Source organism: Gopherus evgoodei, unplaced genomic scaffold (assembly GCF_007399415.2).
Source record: "Gopherus evgoodei ecotype Sinaloan lineage unplaced genomic scaffold, rGopEvg1_v1.p scaffold_34_arrow_ctg1, whole genome shotgun sequence".
Classification (NCBI taxonomy): Eukaryota; Metazoa; Chordata; order Testudines; family Testudinidae; genus Gopherus; species Gopherus evgoodei.
In genome coordinates, this window is record NW_022060016.1 from 4056446 (window position 1) to 4077410 (window position 20965).

Below are 20965 nucleotides of genomic sequence, written 5' to 3' on the forward strand. Positions count from 1 at the left end.
CTTTAGGGCAGGGACTGTCTGTCTCATGCTCTGTGTGTAAAGTACCTGGCGCAAGGGAGCATCTTAGCGCCAATCTGACAGACCATAATGTCATCCTCTGAGCTTGCCCAGCCCAGCCCAGCCGCGAGGGGTGGTTATGGTTTAACAGGAGATGAAATGATTCACGGCGCTTCAACTTTTCATGTGCTAGAAGCTGGTTTATTGTCACTGCTCAGTAGCTCCAAGCAAAGCAAGTGCTAAGCCATGGGGGTGCTGGGTTAGAGGCAAATTGCACTTGAATTAAAACCCCTTTGTGGGGCTCTGCAAACCACCCAACGGGTCCTTCCCAGGCACCCACTGTGTGAAGATCCAAACACTTCACCCCCCCTCGATGAGAGAGGCTGGCAGAAGCCGATTGTCAGGGTGAAAGGTGCTAGGGCTGAAAGCTTTGAGAGCCAGACCCTGCGGGGCCAGGCAGAGCTGAGGGTCAGGGCTCGGGGACACTTGGGTTCCCTTTGTGGGGTGGGGTAAATAGCGACCAATTTCTGGGGGATTCCAGATGGAAGTTTCGCTGCAGATTTCAGGGGGGCTGGGGGCAGAGGAGGATTTGACTCTGGAATTGAGAATTGCTCAGACGTTTAACACGGGAGTGGAGGCGACATGCCCTGAGCTGCCCAGGGATTGGTAGGGCCGTCGCCACAGAGCTCAGCTGAGGATTGGCCCCACCTCCCGGATGCTGTAAGACCCTGGGCCTGGCTGTGTGTGGAACCGGGTTGAGCCAACATGCCAGTTCCAGGCGGCAGCGAGGGGCTAGGCCTGGCGTCTGCCGAAGGAAGCAGCCTGGGGGAGGCAGATGGCTCCCAGGCGCCATTAGAAATCTGAGCCCCCCAGGTGGGAGGGCAGCCAAATGCTGGGGGAGACAGGAGCGTAACCCCAACTCTCAGATCCCTGCTGTCTGGGCCCCAGGAGGCAGCAGGTGGGCGAGAAGTGGAAGGCTGCCCCCTGCTAGGGGGTGAAGGTGCAGATCGAGCAGGCAAAAGCCATGGGAAGGGTCAGCGATGGGTGCAGGGGCTGCAGGGACTCAGGTTTGGAACCTGGGCCACTGGGTGATGACGTAGAGGGCCTCCCCGGGGGATTCGGTCTCCTTCACGTTGCGATGCCCCTTCAGGATGTAGCTGCTGCTTAGGGAGCCCATGTTGACGGCGCATTGGATCAGGTCCTGGGCGATGTTCAGGGCGGCAGCGCTGGGGACTCTGCCTGCAGGACAGAGCAGCCGCCTGTTAATCTCACCCTGGCACCTGGCCCCGCACTGCTGCTCAGGGGATGTGACTGTGGCCTGAATAAATAACCCCCCTCTGCCCATGCATTCAGTATTGCATCCACCTGCCCACATTTGCTTAGCCGAGATCCATCTCCTTCCCTCTCCCCCTCCCTTTCCTGGCCCCGTGCCCCAGCCCTGTGCCCCACAGAGGGGAAGCTTGACAGCGGTGGAGCCCAGTGGGATGGTGGTGAGGCCAGCTGGGTTAGCCCCCTGCCCCGGGTGTCTGGTCAGCAGAGGAGAGCAGGTGTGGGCGGGAGCCCTGCAGGAAGGATTCCCAGCCCCCCTCGGGCTTAGCTGGGGAAATCAGTATAGAGGGGGCCACGTACTGGAGAAGGTGCCCAGGAGGCTGAATCCCAGTGATATATCGTTCCAGGCGGAGGCATGGGTGCCCCACGGTGCTCCAGCCTCTGCCCTCATAGACTCTGCCGTCCTCACCGATCAGGAAGCTGCAGGCAGAGCGCAGTGTGTGACCCGCATGGGCACATCGGCCGCAGCCTCCCCTCCCCGTCGCTCCTGGCAGCTCCCCCAGGGTCGTCGCTGGCCCTGTCCAGCTTTGAACCTGGGACCCTCGGAGCTAGAAGCTCAATCCTCTCCCATGGAGGTAAAAACACACTAAGAAAAGGGACTGAAATGAGGGGCTAATCTGTATTGCGTTGCTTGGCCAGTAGGAGGCGCTGTTTGTAACACCCCTTATGGAAGCAGCCCTGGGGAAAGGCGTTGATAGCGCTGGCATGGGGCAGTGTCACAGGCGAGCAGGGTGCAGGCCGCACAGTGTCTGTCGGCCGAGCTCATGGCACAGCCCAGGGGCTCCCTGCGGCCCTCCGTCCCCCCACCAGCTACATGACTGCCCCCTTCCCATCCCCTGCCTGCTCTTAAGGGACTCCTTCAGCCCCCCTCCCAATCTCCCCCTGCCGGGCCTCTGTGCCCCCCTGCCCCTCCCCTTATGCCAGGGTCCCATTCTCACCCCATGCCAGGGCGCTCTATGGCCCCCCATTTCTCCCCACCGTAGCTGGGGCTCTGAGCGCACCCTCCCCGATTCCCTCTTCTCAGCCTCCCCCAGCTTTCCCCCTGTGTGTGTTCTCTGCTGCCCCCTGTGGTTGCCCCAGGGCAGTGGCCCCGAGTCTCCCCCATAGCTATGGGGGAGCCTCCAGCCCACCCCGCCCCACTCACTTGTAGCCAATGTCGGCCCAGCCGTTTGAGTCCATGTGGTAGTTCTGGATGCTCCTGACCAGCTGGCTGCAGGAAGCCTGTGAGATGCAGGAACTCCCTGCCGTGTGGTAGATGATGACGTAGGGCACTGGGGTGCTCAGCGGGACCCTGTTTCTTGGGGCCCGGGCCCCACACTGGGAGCGGGTGATGATGGTGGGCAGCCTGTGCCATGCGGGGGAAGGGAGAAAGGGCTGGGTTAATGTGGGTGCTGGTGCTCTGAGTGGGTTGGTGCCGCGGCAATGGGGTGGGGGTGGGGGCCAGCAAAGGCCGTGCACGGCGCAGGGAGGTCACACAGCCCTGCGTTAAATGTGACCGGGCTGGAGAGAGGCCTGGCCTGGAGCCTGCTCGACTTGCAGCAGCACCCGGCGCTGTCAGCAAAGGGGCGAACAGGGAGCCAGGCTGGGCAGCGGATGGTGGGGGGGCTGGTGCTCCAAACTCACCCCAGGCTATAAAAGCTCCCACCCAGGGTGTGCGGCTCAGAGCCCATCTGTTTCCTCTGACCCCTCCTGTCATTTGCATCCCTCCAGCCTGTCCCCTCCACTCCATGTAATCCCTCTCTCTCTGTCTGCAATTGGGAGGCTCTCCAGGCCCCTGGTGCTTGTTGTTCCCCACTGCTGAGCTCCTTGTCCCTCCTGCCAGGTCCCTTCAGAGACGGGGTGTGAAGGATGGAGCCCGATGTCCCAGAAACTGGACATGACCCTGAGAAAAGGCTCATTGTGCAAAATCGGCCAGTGGAACTCGCTGCCACTGGATGTCACTGAGGCCAAGTGCAGGATCCAGCAAAGGTGTGTGACACTCTAGGATCAGCTCCCTGTGGGCAGGGCCGGCTTTAGGAAGTGTGGGGCCTGATTCGAACAGTTTTGACAGGGCCCCGGCAGGGATGACTAAAAAAAAAAACACATGTAAAGAAACACGTTGGGCTTGTACTCACCGGGTGGTGCTCCGAGTCTTCAGCGGCTCTTTGGCAGTGGGTCCTTCACTCGCTCCAGGTCTTTGGCAGCACTGAAGGACCCACTGCCAAAGTGCCGCCGAAGACCCAGAGCACTGCCAGGTGAGTAAAAATTAAAAAGGTACCTCTAGCCAGGGAAGGGATTCTCACTGGGGGCGGGGCCCTCTTAGGGGTGGGGCCCGATTTGGGGGAATTGGTGGAATCGGCCTAAAGTCGGCCCTGCCTGTGGGCAGGGTGAGAGGCCTCGTCCCTTAGGCTGATGAACTCTAGGGCTCTGGGAACGGACCACAGGCGACAATCCAGCCCTGCCTCATGGAGGGATTGGCTTGACGGGAGACAATGGGCATCTTTGGCTCTGCAGGGGCAGATTCAGCCCCATGTGCCAGAGTCAGGCTCCTCCAGCATTAATTTCCCGCTTGTGGGTTTCTGCTTCCTCTGTTCTCAGCTGTGTCAGGGATTCGCAACCCTGGCCCCTTCCCGGCCTGGGGGATCCGAACTCACTGAACGCCGCGGTGCAGAGCGCTGAGAACCACATAACCTGTGTCAGCAGCATCCTCCTCCTCTCACTCAGCCCTGTGGGGAAATGCACCCATCAGAGCCGGCCTGACACCCCCAGGAAGGGCGCTGCTGGGCCAGAGCCAAACACTCCCAGATCCCCTGGGTAGCAGATCCCTCGGTGCTCAGGCTGCTCTGGGCTCCAAGCAGCCCCAGAACAGCAGGCTCGGCGCTGGCCCCAGCTATATTAACATCGCCTGCCCAGCTGGGGGTGCGGGGAGAAGAGCCGTGCTGGGGGCAGAGCTGGTCCATGGACACCGGTGCCCCGTGGGGTGCAGAGGGGGACTGGCAGGTGCCCACCTGGATTCCTGCAGAGCCGGGAGCAGAGTGAACTCTGGGCACCGGCACCTGCTGCTCTCTATAAGTGCCTGGGAGGGTAACGGAGTGAGGCCAGGTAGGTGGTCAATAAACCATCGTGCTGATGCTGGCGAGAGCCCAGCCACCAAGAGCAGCAAAGAGTCCTGTGGCACCTTATAGACTAACACGTTTTGGAGCATGAGCTTTCGTGGGTGAATACCCACTTCATCAGATTCACCCACGAAAGCTCATGCTCTAAAACGTCTGTTAGTCTATAAGGTGCCACAGGACTCTTTGCTGCTTTTACAGATCCAGACTAACACAGCTCCCCCTCTGATACCAGCCACCAAGGAGGAAGGCGTGTGTGTGTGTGGGGATTTCACCCGGGGCTGTGATTGCTTAAGACCAAGCCGAGCTCTTGCAGCCAGGCTCAGGGGTCTGTAGCAGCACCAGGCCTGACAGACTGTGTCCGAGTGGGTATCACCCAGCCAAAGCCCCAGAGTTGGGAATCTGGGATGTGGGTCTGCCTAGTCCTGAGTGGCTAGTGTCAGCGACAGGCCGTGTGCCTTCAGCCCCGGCCGGGAAGCCCTGGCCCAACCTCCACCTTGGGCTCCAGGAGGGCCCCAAGGCGGCTTGCTGAGCAGTACCGGGTTAACCATGGTGCCATGTCGCTGGGCCCAGAGTCAGAATGGGCCCCGACCCGCCCGATCCCCCGGCCGGCTGAGCCTGTTGGGAAAGCTGCTTCTGCCCTTGCTTCGCTCCCCATACCACCTCTTCCCACCCCTGCTCCACCCCAGTCCCTCTGCCCCTTCCCCCCCAAACCCTCTCCCCTGAGCTACACATCCAGGGGGACTGCAGCATGGGTCTGACTTGCCCTGCACTCACCGGCCCCAGCCCATTCCACTCTGCCGGCTCATGCTGGGGTGCGGTTTCTGCCTGGCCCCCCAAGCCTGGAGAGGAGATGGAGCAGTGAGGAAGGGGCATAGGATGGGGAAAAGAAGGGGATGGGTGAAGTAGGGACGGGGGGAAAAGGCAGTGGTGAAGGAAGGAGGTGGGATGGGAAGGAGATGGGGCAGTGGGGAAGGGGCGTGGGACGGGGAAGAGAAGGGGGTAGGGGAAGTAGGGGTCGGGGAGAAGCTGGAGCCCGGCATGCGGCATCCCCTTGGCAGAAGCTGGGGCCCCCTTGTTAAACAGGCCCATTGAACCCTCACCCTGACAAGCCCTATCTCCCCTCCATCTGTATCACCCTGATGAGCCCCCCCAGACACCCTCCCCACTCAGCCCCAACCACCTGCACCTGGAACCCCAGCACCTAGACAATCCCCCCGCTAACCCCAAACACCTTCACCTGGATCTCCTGCAGAGTCCCATTGCCCCTGCACCTGGAACCCCCCAAAGAGCTTCTGTGCATCCAGATCTCCTGCTGAGTCACCCACACCCAGAATGCCCCACAGAGACCTCTCTTACCCCCACTTGGACCCCCCCCACTAAGTCTCTCTGCACTTGGATCCTGCTGTGGGGCTTAGCCTGCTCACCCACACCTGGTGCACCTGGCACAGGGGGGCAGAGCTCCAGGGCATTTCTGGGGCTGGCCTGGCCCTTGCATTGCATTAAGGTCGGGTGCAGCCTCACTGCTGGGGTAAGGTGGGGGGAGGCTGCAGGGTAATCTCCCGCCTCCATGCAACCAGTGGCCCGTGTGCCCCACTGTCATGTTGGTGCCTCCACATTTATTTATCAACAAATAAAATTTGCAGAATTTTAAAATATTGTGCACAGAAATATTATTTTTTTGGCACCGAATCCCCTCAGGAATATGAGGTGCTGTGCAGTGGGACTATGAGGCGGGTGGTGGGACATGGGGAGGTCTATGGGCGGGGGGCGCTGGGCAAGCGGGGTGGTGTGCAGGGTGCTGTGTGGTTGTGGTGGGAGGCCAGCGGGGGAGGTCTCTGGGACGGGTCAGGGTTGGGCATAGAGATCTGTGGTGGAGGTCTCTGGGCGAGGGTGCATTGGGTGTAAGCGTGGGGCACTGGGCAGGGAGGCAGTGCGGTGTGAGCTCGCCCTCCAGGGGAAGGGGCTGGCAGCAAAGGGCTGGGCAGGCCAGTGTGCGTCTGGCAGCTGCAGGTTTGTAAACAGTGCCCTCCTGCTGGGCTGCTCCCGCCGCGCTGTGCCTCATTACCCCCAGCCCGCCCTTCATTCTGGAGACTGACCATCCTGTCCCCCCTGTGCCTTGTCCCATGAGGGCCCACAAAAAGTTAATCCGACCCTGGATCTGAGTTCTGCCCCCGGAGAGCTCTGCGTCACCCTCCCCCTGATCACTTCCCGTCGGCCTCCCCAAGCCAGAGGGAAAAGCAAAAATTGAACAAACCCCAGGAGATGTCTCCGACCCTGCAAATGCCCAGAATCCTTCCCCTCAGCAGCTTAGGTAGAGCATCAGCTGGGCCTGCCGCGCGGCTCCTTCTGCAGAGCTGCGGATCCCAGCTGTGCTCACCTCTGCTGGTGCCTTTCAAGGGAGCTGCTCTCTGCTCCCTGCCAAGCTCCTCCTCTGGCCGGGCAGAGCCCTGTGGGTGTGGCAGGGCACTGGTTTCTTAGAACGCCCACCCCACTCCACCTCCTGATATTAATATCATCATCATTAAGGCTAAGATTTATTCACAGTATCAGAGGGGGAGCTGTGTTAGTCTGGATCTGTAAAAGCAGCAGAGTCCTGTGGCACCTTGTAGACTAACAGACGTATTGGAGCATGCAACATCCAACGACGTGGGTATTCACCCACGAAAGCTCATGCTCCACTACATCTGTTAGTCTATAACAGGGGTAGGCAGCCTATGGCACAGGTGCCGAAGGCGGCGCACAAGCTGATTTTCAGTGGCACTCACACTGCCTGGGTCCTGGGCAAAGGTCCGGGGGGCTCTGCATTTTAATTTAATTTTAAATGAAGCTTCTGAAACATTTAAAAAACCTTATTTACCTTATATACAACAATAGTTTAGTTCTATATTATAGACTTATAGAAAGAGACCTTCGAAAATCATTAAAATATATGACTGGCGCGCGAACCCTTAAATCAGAGTGAATAAATGAAGACTCGACACAGCACTTCTGAAAGGTTGCCGACCCCTGGGCTATAAGGTGCCACAAGACTCTTTGCTGCATTTAGTCCCAGGTATTTTTAGTAAAATCATGGACAGGTCACAGGCAATAAACAAAAACTCACAGCCCGTGACCTATCCATGACTTTTACTATACTGACAAAACTTAGCAGCTCCAGGGGCCTGCTGCTCTAGGGGGTCTCAGGACATCACTGCTGTGGCGTTACGGGGGCTGATGTTAGCCCCTGCCCTGGCCGTGGGGACTGACTTCCCCCAGCCCACCCCTGCTCCGAGGCCCTGGGGACCGCTGCTTGGGTGCTTCCCGGGGCCAGCTGCCTCAGGACTGCCTGAGCGGAGCTTCTGCCCTGAGCTGTGAAAGTCATGGAGGTCACGGAAAGTCAGAGAATCCGTGACTTCCGCGATCTCTGTGACAGAACTGCAGCTTCATCATCATCACTGTTAATGTTTTATGGCATTCGTGAAACACGGATATTATTGGCTTCTTTTTCCTTCCAGTATTCCTGTCTGTGTGGGCTCTTAATTTAATCATGTTTCTGGGATTTTGGTTTCCTCAGGGTCTGACAAGAGCAGGGCCGCCCAGAGGATTCCGGGGGCCTGGGGTCTTCAGCGGCAGGAGCCCCTCGCTTTGGCGGTAATTTGGAAGCAGGGGAGCCTTCCGCTTGGGGATCCGCCGCCAAGGTGCCCTGAAGACCCTGCCGCCGAATTACCACCGAATCAGGACCCGCCGCCAAAGTGCAGCCGGGTCTTCAGCGGTAATTTGGCAGCGGAGTGGCCCCCGCCACAGGTCTTTGGGGCACTTCGGCGGCGGGTCCTGGAGTGGAAGGACCCCCCACCGGCGAAGACTGGGACCGAAGAAGCTCCGAGGCCCCAGGCCTTGCGAGAGTTTTCCGGGGCCCCCGGAGTGAGTGAAGGACCCTGCTCCTGGGGCCCCGAAAAACTCTTGTGGGGGCCCCTGCTGTGCCCAGGGCCTGGGGCAAATTGCCCCACTTGCCCGCCCAGGCGGCCCTGGGCAAGAGAGGGGTCCAGGAGGTCCTGCATATCGAGTGGCCCTTTGGGGAGCTGTCTCCCAACTCCAGGACTGTACGTATGCAAAAAATCCAGCTCCCTTTTTGGGGTTACATGGTGTTTCCCCCTCCCAGCACTGAGTCATTCCCTACCCCCTTTTCCTAGAGCAGGGATTCTCAAACTGGGTGTTGGGACCCCTGAGGGGGACACAAGGTTATTACATGGCGGGTCGTGAGCTGTCAGCCTTCACCTCAAACCCCACTTGCCTCCAGGATTTATAACAGTGTTAAATATATAAAAAAGTGTTTTTAATTTATAAGGGGGAGGGGGTGGTCGGACTCAGTGGTTTGCTATGTGAAAGGGGTCACCAGTACAAAAGTTTGAGAACCACTGTCCTAGAGGGCTGTGATCAGTGCTCTCTGGGCTATGAGCGGTTACCCTTTGATCAGATGTAACTTTTCCCAGCAGTTTTTCCACAGCTGATTTCTGTGTCTCACCAACCTGGGGGAAGACACACGCCCCCTCCATCATTCGGGTCATTTGCATTCTCACAAACCACCACCTGGCAATTTTCTGGTGTCAACTCTTCTGCTGTCGCCGGCATTGGAGCTGCATCTTGGTTTAAAAAGACACAGTTACATTCCAAACATTTCTCAGAAACAGCATCCTGAAAAACTGGGACCTGGATTTGGATAGCCTCTGTCCCCCCTTTCACTGTCCCTGAGAAGTCAGCTGTGTGACTGCTCCCCTCCAGGAGGTCGTTACACAATTCCCTCTCAAAACCTGGGGTCACAGGCTGTGATGTTATGAGTGTAATATACTATCTCACTGAAAGGGCCAGAAAAAGTTAATTAACTCACAGACTGACCTGACCCGTGGATAAACTTCAAAGACTGGTTAGGAAGATAGGTAAGTGAACAGAGCTTTGAAATGCAGCCTGCATTGTTAGGGATAGAAGGGTCGGGGTTTGCTCAGCTGTTGTGATGTAAGCAAACAAGTCTGGTATATTGCTATAGCTTTGATTCAAAGATCAAAAAAGGAATATTGACATTTATGATGACACTTGCGTGAAATAGTATTATTGTTTATATGTCTCTTTGAAGGTTGTGATAAAGTTAGGGTGACCAGACAGCAAGTGTGAAAAATCGGGACAGGGTGGGGGGTAATAGGCACCTATATAAGAAAAAGCCCCAAGTATCGGGACTGTCCCTATAAAATCGGGACATCTGGTCACCCTAGATAAACTGTAAATGAACTGTTTAATGGATAAATTACACTAGGCTAATTGCCAGGATGGTTGGGAGACAGAAGATTAAGCTTATTTTCTCAGGCCAAGAGGCTGCTGGAAAATGTATAAAAGCCTTGGGACAAGATCCTTCTTCATTTCTGATCTGCTTTGGGTTTCAAGAGAGGGAAACCTTAAGCCATAAGAATTGTGGAGTTACCCTGAATATGGACATTGGACTATAACCTGTGGACTATTTCCAAAAGGACTTTTGGCAACTACAGACTCATCTCTGCTATGTATCTGAATTCAAGTCTGTATGTATATTGATCTTTTAACCAACACTCTTTCTCTTTTCTTTTTAAATAAATTTTAGTTAACAAGAATTGAGTATAAGTGTGTATTTTGGGTAAAATCTAAGTTATAATTGGACCTGGGTGTGTGGCTGATCCTTTGGGGTTGGAAGAACCTTTTATTTTATATGATGAGATGAAATTTTCAGTAATCATCATATCTGACGTGTGTCTGGATGAAGACCAGAGGCTGGGCACTTTAAGGGAACTGCATTATTGGGATTTCTGCATAACCAGTGAGATAATACAGAAGCTGTTTTGTGCTGGCTTAGTACACCTAAATCCTGGAATATCCACCAGCGTTTGGGGTTTGTTTGCCCCGTTCTGTTTGCAGTTCACCCTAATTGAGTGACCTCAGCTGGCTCCCCCGGCTGCATCTTTACAGAGGCTGAGTGCCTGGGTGCACAGATGCTGACTCACTTGTTTGGTCCTGGGCCTCCTCTCCCAAGTGATTAAGGAGGAGACAGTCCTCTACTCCCACTATCCTTCCCCAGTTTCCTCCTCAGGGCCCCCCTTTCAGACACATCTCTCTGTGCTCTCTAGGAAGGGGGCCGTCCCTTCTTCGGCTGCAACACCCTGCCAGCTAAGAAATGGGACAGTTTCCTTAATCACTGACAATACCTCTCCTTCCCCCGATCTTGAAGGCATGTTGCCTTTTTTTGGGAAAGGAGCTAGTCACAGCCCCTCCCGTACTTGGAAGCACACGGCTCCCTTGTGTTACATCCTCTATGGGCATTTCATTGAACACATTCAGACTTCACCAGTTCATTCTGCAATCAGGGTAGGAACTCTCTTGGCATCAGGTATTTCATGCACTAGACATAGCCTTTCAAATGTAGTCCGATATTCAGCAATATCGTCTGCCTCATTGTATGCAGGACGTAAATGGTCCCAGTTGTGGATTTTTGGAGTGATGGGAATCGCTGGGGTCAGTGGGTTCTGATTCTTCTTCTCTAGCAGGTTCGGTGAGTGTTTTCACTCTGTCAAAGCCCTCCAGGCCCTGTTATCATTCAGCACAACCACATGTGGACCCCACACCCAGCTAGATTGCATGAATGCTCCCAGAGCCACTCGTGAATCAGGAAGAGAAAGGCACCAGCCCAATCCCCCCAGTTCCCAGCACTGTGCCTCAGGAAAATACCATCTTGCACTGCTCAAGATGAGACATGCAGATTTATTAATTAGTTCACCAATTCATCAATGGAAAGTGGATATACACCAGGCTTTGTAACCTGAGCAATTTGCCAGAAACTTCAGGCAAACTCACTGGTAAGATGAATGGTCAAAGACGTGTATGGACTACAAACGATACATTTTAAGTGATAGGCAAAAAGTTAGAGTTAGTTACCAAAGGAAAATAAAATATAAGCAGGCAGTGTAAACTCTCAACCCTATTAGCCTGGGCAACATCTAGATTGCTCCCCTCCAGGAGTTCGGTTACACAATTCCCTCTCAAAACCTGGGTCACAGGCTGAGTGCCTGGGTGCACAGATGCTGACTCAGCCATTTGGCCCTGGGCATCCTCTCCCAAGTGACCAATGAGGAGACAATCCTGTCCTCCCACTATTCCATCCCCAGTTTCCTCCTCTTGGCCTGCCTCTAAGACATATCTCTGTGTTCCCTAGGAAGGGGTCCGTCCCTTCTTCAGCTGCAAAACTCTGCTAGCTAAGAACTGGGACAGTTTCCTTAATCCCTGACAACACCTCTCCTGCCTCCGATCCTCAGGGCATGTTGCCTTTTCTTTTTTGGAAAGGAGCTAGTCTCAGCCCCTCTCATACTTGGAATCACCCTGCTTCCCTGTGTTACAGAGTCACAGGAATCCTCACCCACCTCAGTGGTTTCTGAGATCCAATCACCATTCCCTGGGCTCTCCTCTGGGACACCCTGGCCTTTCCTCTGGGACACATCTCCCTATGGTCCCTAGAGTGGGATCTGTCCCTAGTTTACCAGCATCCTGCTGGCAGCTAACAATCTGGTGTGATGTTATTGATATAATCTGGGACAATATAGAACATGGTTGCAACCAAGGTCCTGTAGTGGCACCAAATCTTATGTAAAGGGGGTCATATAAGGTTTCTAAGACCAGGTTATGGGTTGCTGGTTATGATTATGCTGCCTATATGTCTTATCATTTTGTAGTTGAAGTTATGAGTATTGACTTTATATACTGTCTGTATTTTAAATTTGTGCTGTGCTTCTGGGTGACACCCCAAACAAGTTGGTGTTAGCTCTGCCTAGCCTGCTTGATGGTCCATTAAGGACCATCAGCTATACAATTGACCCACTGAGAGAAGGCAGATACGCCTTGTAACTCGGCAAAGTATGCAGGGACTTGCCCATGTGACTCCAGACTCCATTTTGCTGTAATTTTCAACAGTAAGGACAAAGAGGTTCTTACACCTGGAAAAAAACTGTAAAAGGCTGATATCTCATCTCCCTAGGGTCCTCAGTCCTGCTTCTTACCTCTGGAGGAACTTTGCTACAAAGAGAAGCTCTGAACAAAGGACTGAATGACCCATCCCAGTGGGGGATGTACTCCAGAGACTTGATTTAAACCTGCAGTTTACTTCATCACTGCTACAAGCCTGAACCAAGAACTTTGCCATTACTGTATGTAATTGATTCTATTTAACCAATTCTAGCTCTCATCTATATCTTTTTCCTTTTATGAATAAACCTTTAGATTTTAGATTCTAAAGGATTGGCAACAGTGTGATTTGTGGGAAAGATCTATTTGTATATTGACCTGGGTCTGGGGCTTGATTCTTTGGGATTGAGAGAGCCGTTTTCTTTTATTGGGGTGTTGGTTTTCATAACCATTCATCCGCAGGACGAGTGGCACTGGTGGGGAAACTGGGAGACTGGAGTGTCTAAAGTAATTGCTTGTGTGACTTGTGGTTAGCCAGCGGGGTGAAACCAAAGTCCTCTTTGTCTGGCTGGTTTGGTTTGCCTTAGAGGTGGAAAAACTCCCAGCCTAGGGCTGTAACTGCCCTGTTTAAGCAACTGGTCCTGAATTGGCACTCTCAGCTGAGTCCTGCCAGAACCGCATCGTCACACCTGGACAGTTCTCTCCTTGGCCAGCAGTACACCCCCATCCCTTCCTGATGTGGTGTTACCTCCAGCTACATTGCAGGACCTGGTCTCGACCAACCTCCCACCTAGAAACATGTGGCTTCCCCATGCTGCAGAAGAATCAAGGAGATTCTCTTCCATTCTCTTAGCAGTTCCAGTGACCTTACCGTTTTCCTCAGGGGTCCCAGAATAAAATTCCTTCTTACTGTAGGCAAATATCTTAACCTAAAGCTACACAGAAAAAATTATTACCAAGACGCAGGTAAACTAGGGGGTGCTCCATTACCCCCTCAGTCAAAACACTTTCCAAATCTTCCCACACCACATGGATTTTAGCTAGTGGTAGGAGGAATCTGGTTTTGCCCACCCCACAATCTCGCCCCAATCTCTGCCCTGTCCCAACGCCAGGAGAGAGGGGAAGGGCCGAAGAGAAATCAGGATCCTCAGACTGACAGTACCCAGGGCCAATGGGGAGCTGCCAACGCTCTATGTTAGTTCAAATGACAGGGCAGTAGACCAATGAGAGAGTCAAGAGCCTGGGGGTCCATCCTCTGTGTGAGCTGGGATGGTCTGAGGCAGAGCAGGGCAGAGCTAAGGGGAGTGCAGCCGGGCTGGGGGCAGAGCAGAACCAGGGCGCTGAACTGGGCTGGAGCAGGCCAGAGCTGGGAGCTGGAGCAGCACAGACCAGCTGCGCCAATGGGAAGCCAGGGCCGAGCTGCAAGGGGAGCCGTGGACCCAGAGCTGGGAGAGCGTGCGCTGGCCGTATCACACGGGACCCTACAGCCAAGCACAGCAAGCAGCTGGAGACAGCCAGGGAGACCTGGGCAGAGGGCCCAGCACAGAGAGACATGGCCAGACAAGAAGTCTTGCGGGCTGTCTCAGAGGAGTGTGTGACCCCGAGGGGGGGGTGGCTGATGCTAAGGAGAAGGATCCCACCTCCTGAGCCTGAAGGTCTGTGGCCACCACCCGGGCAGGTGTCTGACCTGGGATGTCACCACAGTGGAGCCAGGACCTGGCGGGGAGGCCTGGGATGGGTGAGGTGCACATTGAGAACTTTACTTACATCCCAAACACGGCTGGTTGTGGTGTCCCTGTGCCCACTGGGCGGGGCCCTTGTGTCCCATAATCCTTTCCATTTTTTCCTAATTTTCCTTATCGTTGGATTGAGAGGCAGCATAGCCTAGTGGGCCGAGCGCTGGACTGCAGCCATGGGGGGCGTTCTCTGCTCTGCCACTGACTGGCCTGTGAGTTTGGAAAAGTCCCTCTTTCCATCCCTGTGCCTCAGTTTCCCCTCCCACCTTGTGTCTAGTTAGACTGTGAGCTCTTTAGGGCAGGGACTGTCTGTCTCACGCTTTGCGTGTAGAGTATCTGGCATAAGGGGGCACTTTAGTGCCACTCTGACATACCATAATCTCGCCCTCTGAGCTCACCCAGCCCAGCCCAGCAGCGGGGGGTGGTTATGGTTTAACAGGAGATGAAATGATTCACGGCGCTTCAACTTTTCATGTGCTAGAAGCTGGTTTATTCTCACTGCTCAGTAGCTCCCAAGCAAAGCAAGCGCTAAGCCACAGGGGCGCAGAGTTAAAGGCAAATTGCACTTGAATTAAAAACTCCTTTGTGGGACTCTGTGAACCACCCAACGGGTCCTTCCCAGGCACCTGCTGTGTGAAGATCCAAACACTTTGTCCCCCTCGGTGAGAGAGGCTGGCGGGAATGTACTGTCGGGGTGAAAGGTGCTAGAGCTGAAAGCTTTGAGAGCCAGACCTTACGGAGGCCAGGCAGAGCTGAGGGTCAGGTCTCAGGGACACTTGGGTTCCCTTTGTGGGGTGGGGTAAATAGCGACCAATTTCTGGGGGATTCCAGGGCCTGGGCTGAACTGACATGCCAGTCCCGGGCGGCAGCGAGGGGTAGGCCTGACATCTGCTGAAGGAGGCAGCCTGGGGGCGGCAGGTGGCTCCCAGATGCCATTAGAAATCTGAGCCCTGGGGGGAAGGGCAGCAGAGCCCGGGGAGATGGGAGCGTAACCCCAACTCTCAGATCCCTGCTCTCTGGGCCCCAGGAGGCAGCAGGTGGGCGAGAAGCGCGAAGCTGCCTGCTGCTGGGGGACGGAGGTGCAGCTCGAGCAGGCAGAAGCTGCGGGGGGGGTCAGCGATGTGCGCAGGGGCTGCCCCGAGGCTGCAGGGACTCAGGGTTTGGCTTTGAACCTGGGCCACTGGGTGATGTCCCTGTAGAGGGCATTCCCGGGGCATTCGGTCGGGTTCACGTTGCGATGCCCCTTCAGGGTGTAGCTGCTGCTTAGGGAGCCCCTGTTGACGGCGCATTGGATCAGGTCCTGGGCGATGTTCAGGGCGGCAGCGCTGGGGACTCTGCCTGCAGGACACAGCAGCCTTCTGTTAATCTCACCCTGGCCCGTCTGCTGCTCAGGGGATGTGACTGTGGCCCAAATAACTAACCCCCCTCTGCCCACGCTCTCGATTGGCCACGTTAAGGTCACTCTCCCTCCCCCCCACATTATGTTAGGCATTGCATTCCCCTCCTCCATTGCATTTGCTTAGCCAAGGTCCCTCTCCTTCCCCCTTCCCCCACCCTTTCCTGGCCCCCATGCCCCAACCCAGTGCCCCACGGACGGGGAGCTTGACAGTGGTGGAACCCAGCGGGATGGTGATGAGGCCAGTTTGGTTAGCCCCCTGCCTTGAGTGTCAGGTCAGCAGGGGAGAGCAGGTGTGGGTGGGAGCGTACAGGAGGGATTCCTATCTCCCCTCGAGGCCTAGCTGGAGAGATCTGTACAGACGGGACCCACGTACTGGAGAAGGTGCCCAGGAAACTGAATCCCAGCGACTTATGGTTCCAGTTTTTTGCGTGGGCCCCCATGGTGCTCCAGCCTCTGCCCTCGTAGACTCTGCTGTCCTCACCGATCAGGAAGCTGCAGGCAGAGCACAGTGTGAGACCCGCACAGGCATGTTGGCTGCAGCCTCCCCTCCCCATCGCTCCCAGCAGTTCCCCCAGAGTTGTCACTGGCTCTGCCTGGGTTAAACCTGGGACCATCAGAGCTAGAAGCTCAATCCTCTGCCATGCAGATAAAGATCCACTGAGGAAAGGGATGAATGGGGTGGGGGGGCTAACCTGTATTGTACTGTTTGGCTATTAGGTGGCACGGTGTGTAACTCCTTTTATGGAAACAGCCCTGGACCCCTCCAGGACACAGCTGGGGGGCGAGCGAGGGCTCTAGCCGGCCCAGATGTGGGGCAGGAGAACAGCGCTGGGACCCGCTGCCCCGCAGGAAATTCCCAGCTGGGTTTCCATCCCCCACCGTCACCATCTCAAAACATTTCAGGGAGCAAAATCTCCAGCCAGGTTTTCGTTCCAGGGCGTCAGGCTGCCCCAGGGAAAGGCGTCGATAACGCCGGCATGGGGCAGTGTCACAGGCGAGCAGGGTGCAGGCCGCGCGGTGTCTGTCGGCCGAGCTCCTGGCACAATGCAGGGGCTCCCTGTGGCCCTCCATCCTCCCACCAGCTCCATGATTTCCCCGTCCCATCTATCCCCTGCTCTTCAGGGACTCCCTCAGCCTCTCCCCAAACTGCCCCTGCCAGGGACTCTGAGCCTCCCTGCCCCTCCCCTTATGCCAGGGTCCCATTCTCACCCCATGCCAGGGAGCTCTGTGGCCCTCCAATTTCTCCCCACCATAGCTGGGGCTCTGAGCGCACCCTCCCCGATTCCCTCTTTTCAGCTAAAATCTCTTCTATGGAGACACCTCCTGTCCCCCAGCTCTCCCCCAAGTGTGGTCTCTGCTGCCTCCTGTGTCTGCCTGGAGGCAGTGGCCCTGAGTCTCCCCAATAGCTGTGGGGAAGCCTCCACCCCACCTCGCCCCACTCACTTGTAGCCAATGTCGGCCCAGCCCTTTGAGTCCATGTGGTAGTTCTGGATGCCCCTGACCAGCTGGCTGCAGGAAGCCTGTGAGATGCAGGAACTCCCTGCCGTGTGGTGGATGATGACGTAGGGCACTGGGGTGCTCAGCTGGACCCTGTCTCTTGGGGCCCGGGCCCCCCACTGGGAGCGGGTGATGATGGTGGGGCAGCCTGTGCCATGCGGGGGAAGGGAGAAAGGGCTGGGTTAATGTGGGTGCCCCCCACCTGTCCCAGCCCATGCTGCAGGATTGGGCCCAGGATTGGTGCTCTGAGTGGGTTGGGGCCACGGCAATGGGGTGGGGGTGGGGGCCAGCAAAGGCCGTGCACGGTGCAGGAAGGACGTGCAGCCCCTGCATTAAATGTGATGGGGCTGGAGAGAGGCCTGGCCAGGAGCCTGCTCACCATGTAGCTGCACCCGCCCCTGGCAGCAAAGGGGTGAACAGGGAGCCAGGCCAGGCTGGAGGGAGGCCAAGCAAGGGCTGGGCTGGAGATGGCGGGTGAGGCTGGTGCTCTGAACTCAGCCCAGGCTGGGGAAGCTCCCGCAATCGCCCAGGGTGTGCGGCTCAGCACCCACCCATCCCCTCTGCCCCCTCCGGTCATTTGCATCCCCATTGCCTGTCTCCTCTGCCTGCAGCCTTTCTGTCCTCTCTGCATCTGGGAGGCTCTTCAGGCCTCTGGTGCTTGTTGTCTCCCACTGCTGAGCTCCTTGTCCCTCCTGCTAGGTCCCTTCAGAGACAGGGTGTGAAGGATCGAGCCTGATGTCCCGGAAACTGGACCTGACCCTGAGAAAAGGCTCATTGTGCAAAATCAGCCAGTGGAACTCGCTGCCACTGGATGTCACTGAGGCCAAGTGCAGGATCCAGCAAAGGTGTGTGACACTCTAGGGTCAGCTCCCTGTGGGCAGGGTGAGGGTCCTCGTCCCTTGAGCTGATGAACTCTAGGGCTCTGGGAACGGGCAGCAGGGGACGATCCAGCCTTGCCTCATGGAGGGATTGGTTGGACAGGAGACAATGGGCATCTTTGGCTCTGCCGGGGCGGATCCAGCCCCGGGTGTCAGGGCAGGGGACAGGTTAGTAGGGCTCCTCCATCATTAATTTCCCACTTGTGGGTTTCTGCTCCCTCCATTCTCAGCTGTGTCAGGGATTCCCAGCCCTTCCCCCTTCCCTGCCCGGGGGATCTGAACTCACCGAACACCGTGGTGCAGAGCGCTGAGAACCACATAACCTGTGTCAGCAGCATCCTCCTCCTCTTGCTCAGCCCTGTGGGGAAATGCACCCATCAGAGCCGGCCTGACACCCCCAGGAAGGGGCGCTGCTGGGCCGGAGCCAAACACCCCCAGAGCCCCTGGGTAGCAGATCCCCCTGCATTCAGGCTGCACCAGGCTCCAAGCCCAACCTGTCACTTGAGGGCAGCATCCCAGCCCTGTCCAGACCCTCCTTCCCCCCGAGCTCCCTGGGTCCCCATGGCAGCCCCTAGAGCAGCAGCCTTGGTGCTGGCCCCGGCTGTAATAACACCTACCCAGCTGGGACTGCGGGGAGAAGAGTTGTGCTGGGGGCAGAGCTGATCCATGGAGACTGGCACCCTGTAGGGTGCAGAGGGGGGCTGGCATGTGCCCACCTGGATTCCTGCAGAGCCGGCAGCAGAGTGAGCGCCGAGCACCGGCACCTGCTGCTCTGTATAAGTGCCTGGGAGGGCTACGGGGTGTGTGTTTGTGTGTGTGTGTGTGAGACCAGGAAGTTGGTCAATAAACCGTCGTGCTGATGCTGTTTGGGAGTCCCAGCCACCGAGGAGGAAGGACTGGGGGGGGGGGTTCTACCAGGGACTGCAGTTGTTGAAGACCAAGCCAGGCTCATGCAGCAGGGCTCAGGGGTCTGTAGCAGCACCAGGCCCGACAAACTGCGCGCAGAGTGGGAGGGAGCGATTCTGGCCTGGCAGCGCGGTCCCTGGGGCAGAACCTTCATCCCAACATGTTATCATGTCCCCTCTCAGTCTTCTCTTCTCCAGACTAAACACACCCATTTTTTTCAATCTTCCCTCGTAGGTCATGTTTTCTAGACCTTGAATCATTTTTGTTGCTCTTCTCTGGACTTTCTCCATTATGTCCTCATCTTTCCTGAAATGTGGTGCCCAGAACTGGACACAATACTCTAGTTGAGGCCTAATCAGCGTGGAGTAGTGCGAAAGAATTACTTCTCGTGTCTTGCTTACAACACTCCTGCTAATACAGCCCAGAATGATGTTTGCTTTTTTTGCAACAGAATTGCACTGTTGACTCATATTTAGCTTGTGATCCACTATGACCCCACAGTGCTCCTTCCTAGGCAGTCATTTCCCATTTTGTATGTGTGCAACTGATTGTTCCTTCTTAAGTGGAGCACTCTGCATTTGTCCTCAATGAATTTCATCCTATCTCCATCAGACCATTTCTCCAGTTTGTCCAGATCATTTTGAATTTTAATCATATCCACCAAAGCACTTGCAACCCCTCCCAGCTTGGTATCATCCACAAACTTTATAAGTGTACTCTCTATGCCATTATCTAAATCATTTATGAAGATATTGAATAGAACCAGACCCAGAACCGATCCCTGTACAGTTCCACGGTCCCTGTGGAACCCCAGTCATTAGGCCCTTTCAGCATGACTGTGAACCACTGATAACTACGCTCTGGGAATGATTTCCCAACCAGTTATGCACCCACCTTATAGTAGCTCCATCTAGGTTGTATTTCCCTAGTTTGTTTGTGAGGCAGTCATGCAAGACCGTATTAAGAGCCTTACTAAAGTTGAGATATACCACATCTACCACTTCCCCCCTATCCACAAGACTTGTTACCCTGTCAAAGCAAGCTATGGGTTACCCTGTCAAAGTAAGCTGTCCTTTGACAAATCCATGCTGTCTGTTATTTATCACCTTATTATCTTCTAGGTGTTTGAAAACTGATTGCTTAATTATTTGCTCCATTATCTTTCCGGGTACAGAAGTTAGGCTGACTGGTCAGTAGTTCCCCGGGTTGTCTTTATTTTCCTTTTTTATAGATGGGCACTAGATTTGCCTTTTCCAGTCCTCTGGAATCTCTCCCGTCTTCCATGACTTTTCAAAGATAATTGCTAATGGCTCAGATATCTCCTCAGTCAGCTCCTTGAGTATTCTGGGATACATTTCATCAGGTCCTGGTGATTTGAAGACATGCAACTTGTCTAAGTAATTTTTGACTTGTTCTTTCCCTATTTGAGCCTCTAATCCTACCTCATTTTCACTGGCATTCACTATGTTAGATGTCCAATCACCACTGACCTTCTTGGAGAAAACTGAAACAAATAAGTCATTAAGCATCTCTGCCATTTCCAAATTTTCTGCTATTGTCTTCCCCCACTCATTGAGTAATGGACCCACTCTGTCCTTGGTCTTCCTCTTGCTTCTAATGTATTTGTAGAGTGGTTTTTTGGTTTCCTTGTATGTCTCTAGCTAGTTTGATCTTGTTTTGTGCCTTGGCTTTTCTAATTTTGTCCCTACATACTTGTGTTATTTGTTTATATTCATCCTTTGTAATTTGATCAAGTTTCCACTTTTTGTGGGACTCTTTTTTGAGTTTTAGATCATTGAAGATCTTCTGGTTAAGCCAGGGTGTCTCTTGTCAGACTTCCCATCTTTCCTATACAGTGGGATACTTTGCTCTTGTGCCCTTAATAATGTCTCTGAAAAACTGCCAGCTGTCTTCAGCTGTTTTTCCCCTTAGATTTGATTCCCAAGGGATTTTACCTAGAGACTCTCCAAGTTTACTGAAGTCGGCCTTCTTGAAATCCATTGTCTTTATTGTGCTGTTCTCCCTCCTACCATTCCTTAGGATCATGAACTCCACCATTTCATGATCACTTTCACCTAAACTTGCCTTCCACTTTCAAATTCTCAACCAGTTCCTCCCTATTTGTCAAAATCAAGTCTAGAGCAGCCTCTTCCCTAGTAACTTTCTCCACCTTCTGAA

General features: G+C 55.0%; 1 protein-coding gene across 1 annotated transcript; it reads right to left on the reverse strand.

Moving 5' to 3' along the window:
- Positions 1-1060: 1060 nt before the first annotated feature.
- LOC115641310 (peptidoglycan recognition protein 3-like) lies at positions 1061-18635 on the reverse strand. The gene is given in 10 exon segments (XM_030544356.1): positions 1061-1232; positions 1623-1693; positions 1695-1746; positions 2471-2671; positions 5196-5260; positions 15273-15445; positions 15880-15998; positions 16950-17151; positions 18168-18239; positions 18499-18635. Coding segments are annotated over 10 exon segments (1218 nt in total). The 5' UTR covers positions 18590-18635.
- Positions 18636-20965: the final 2330 nt, after the last annotated feature.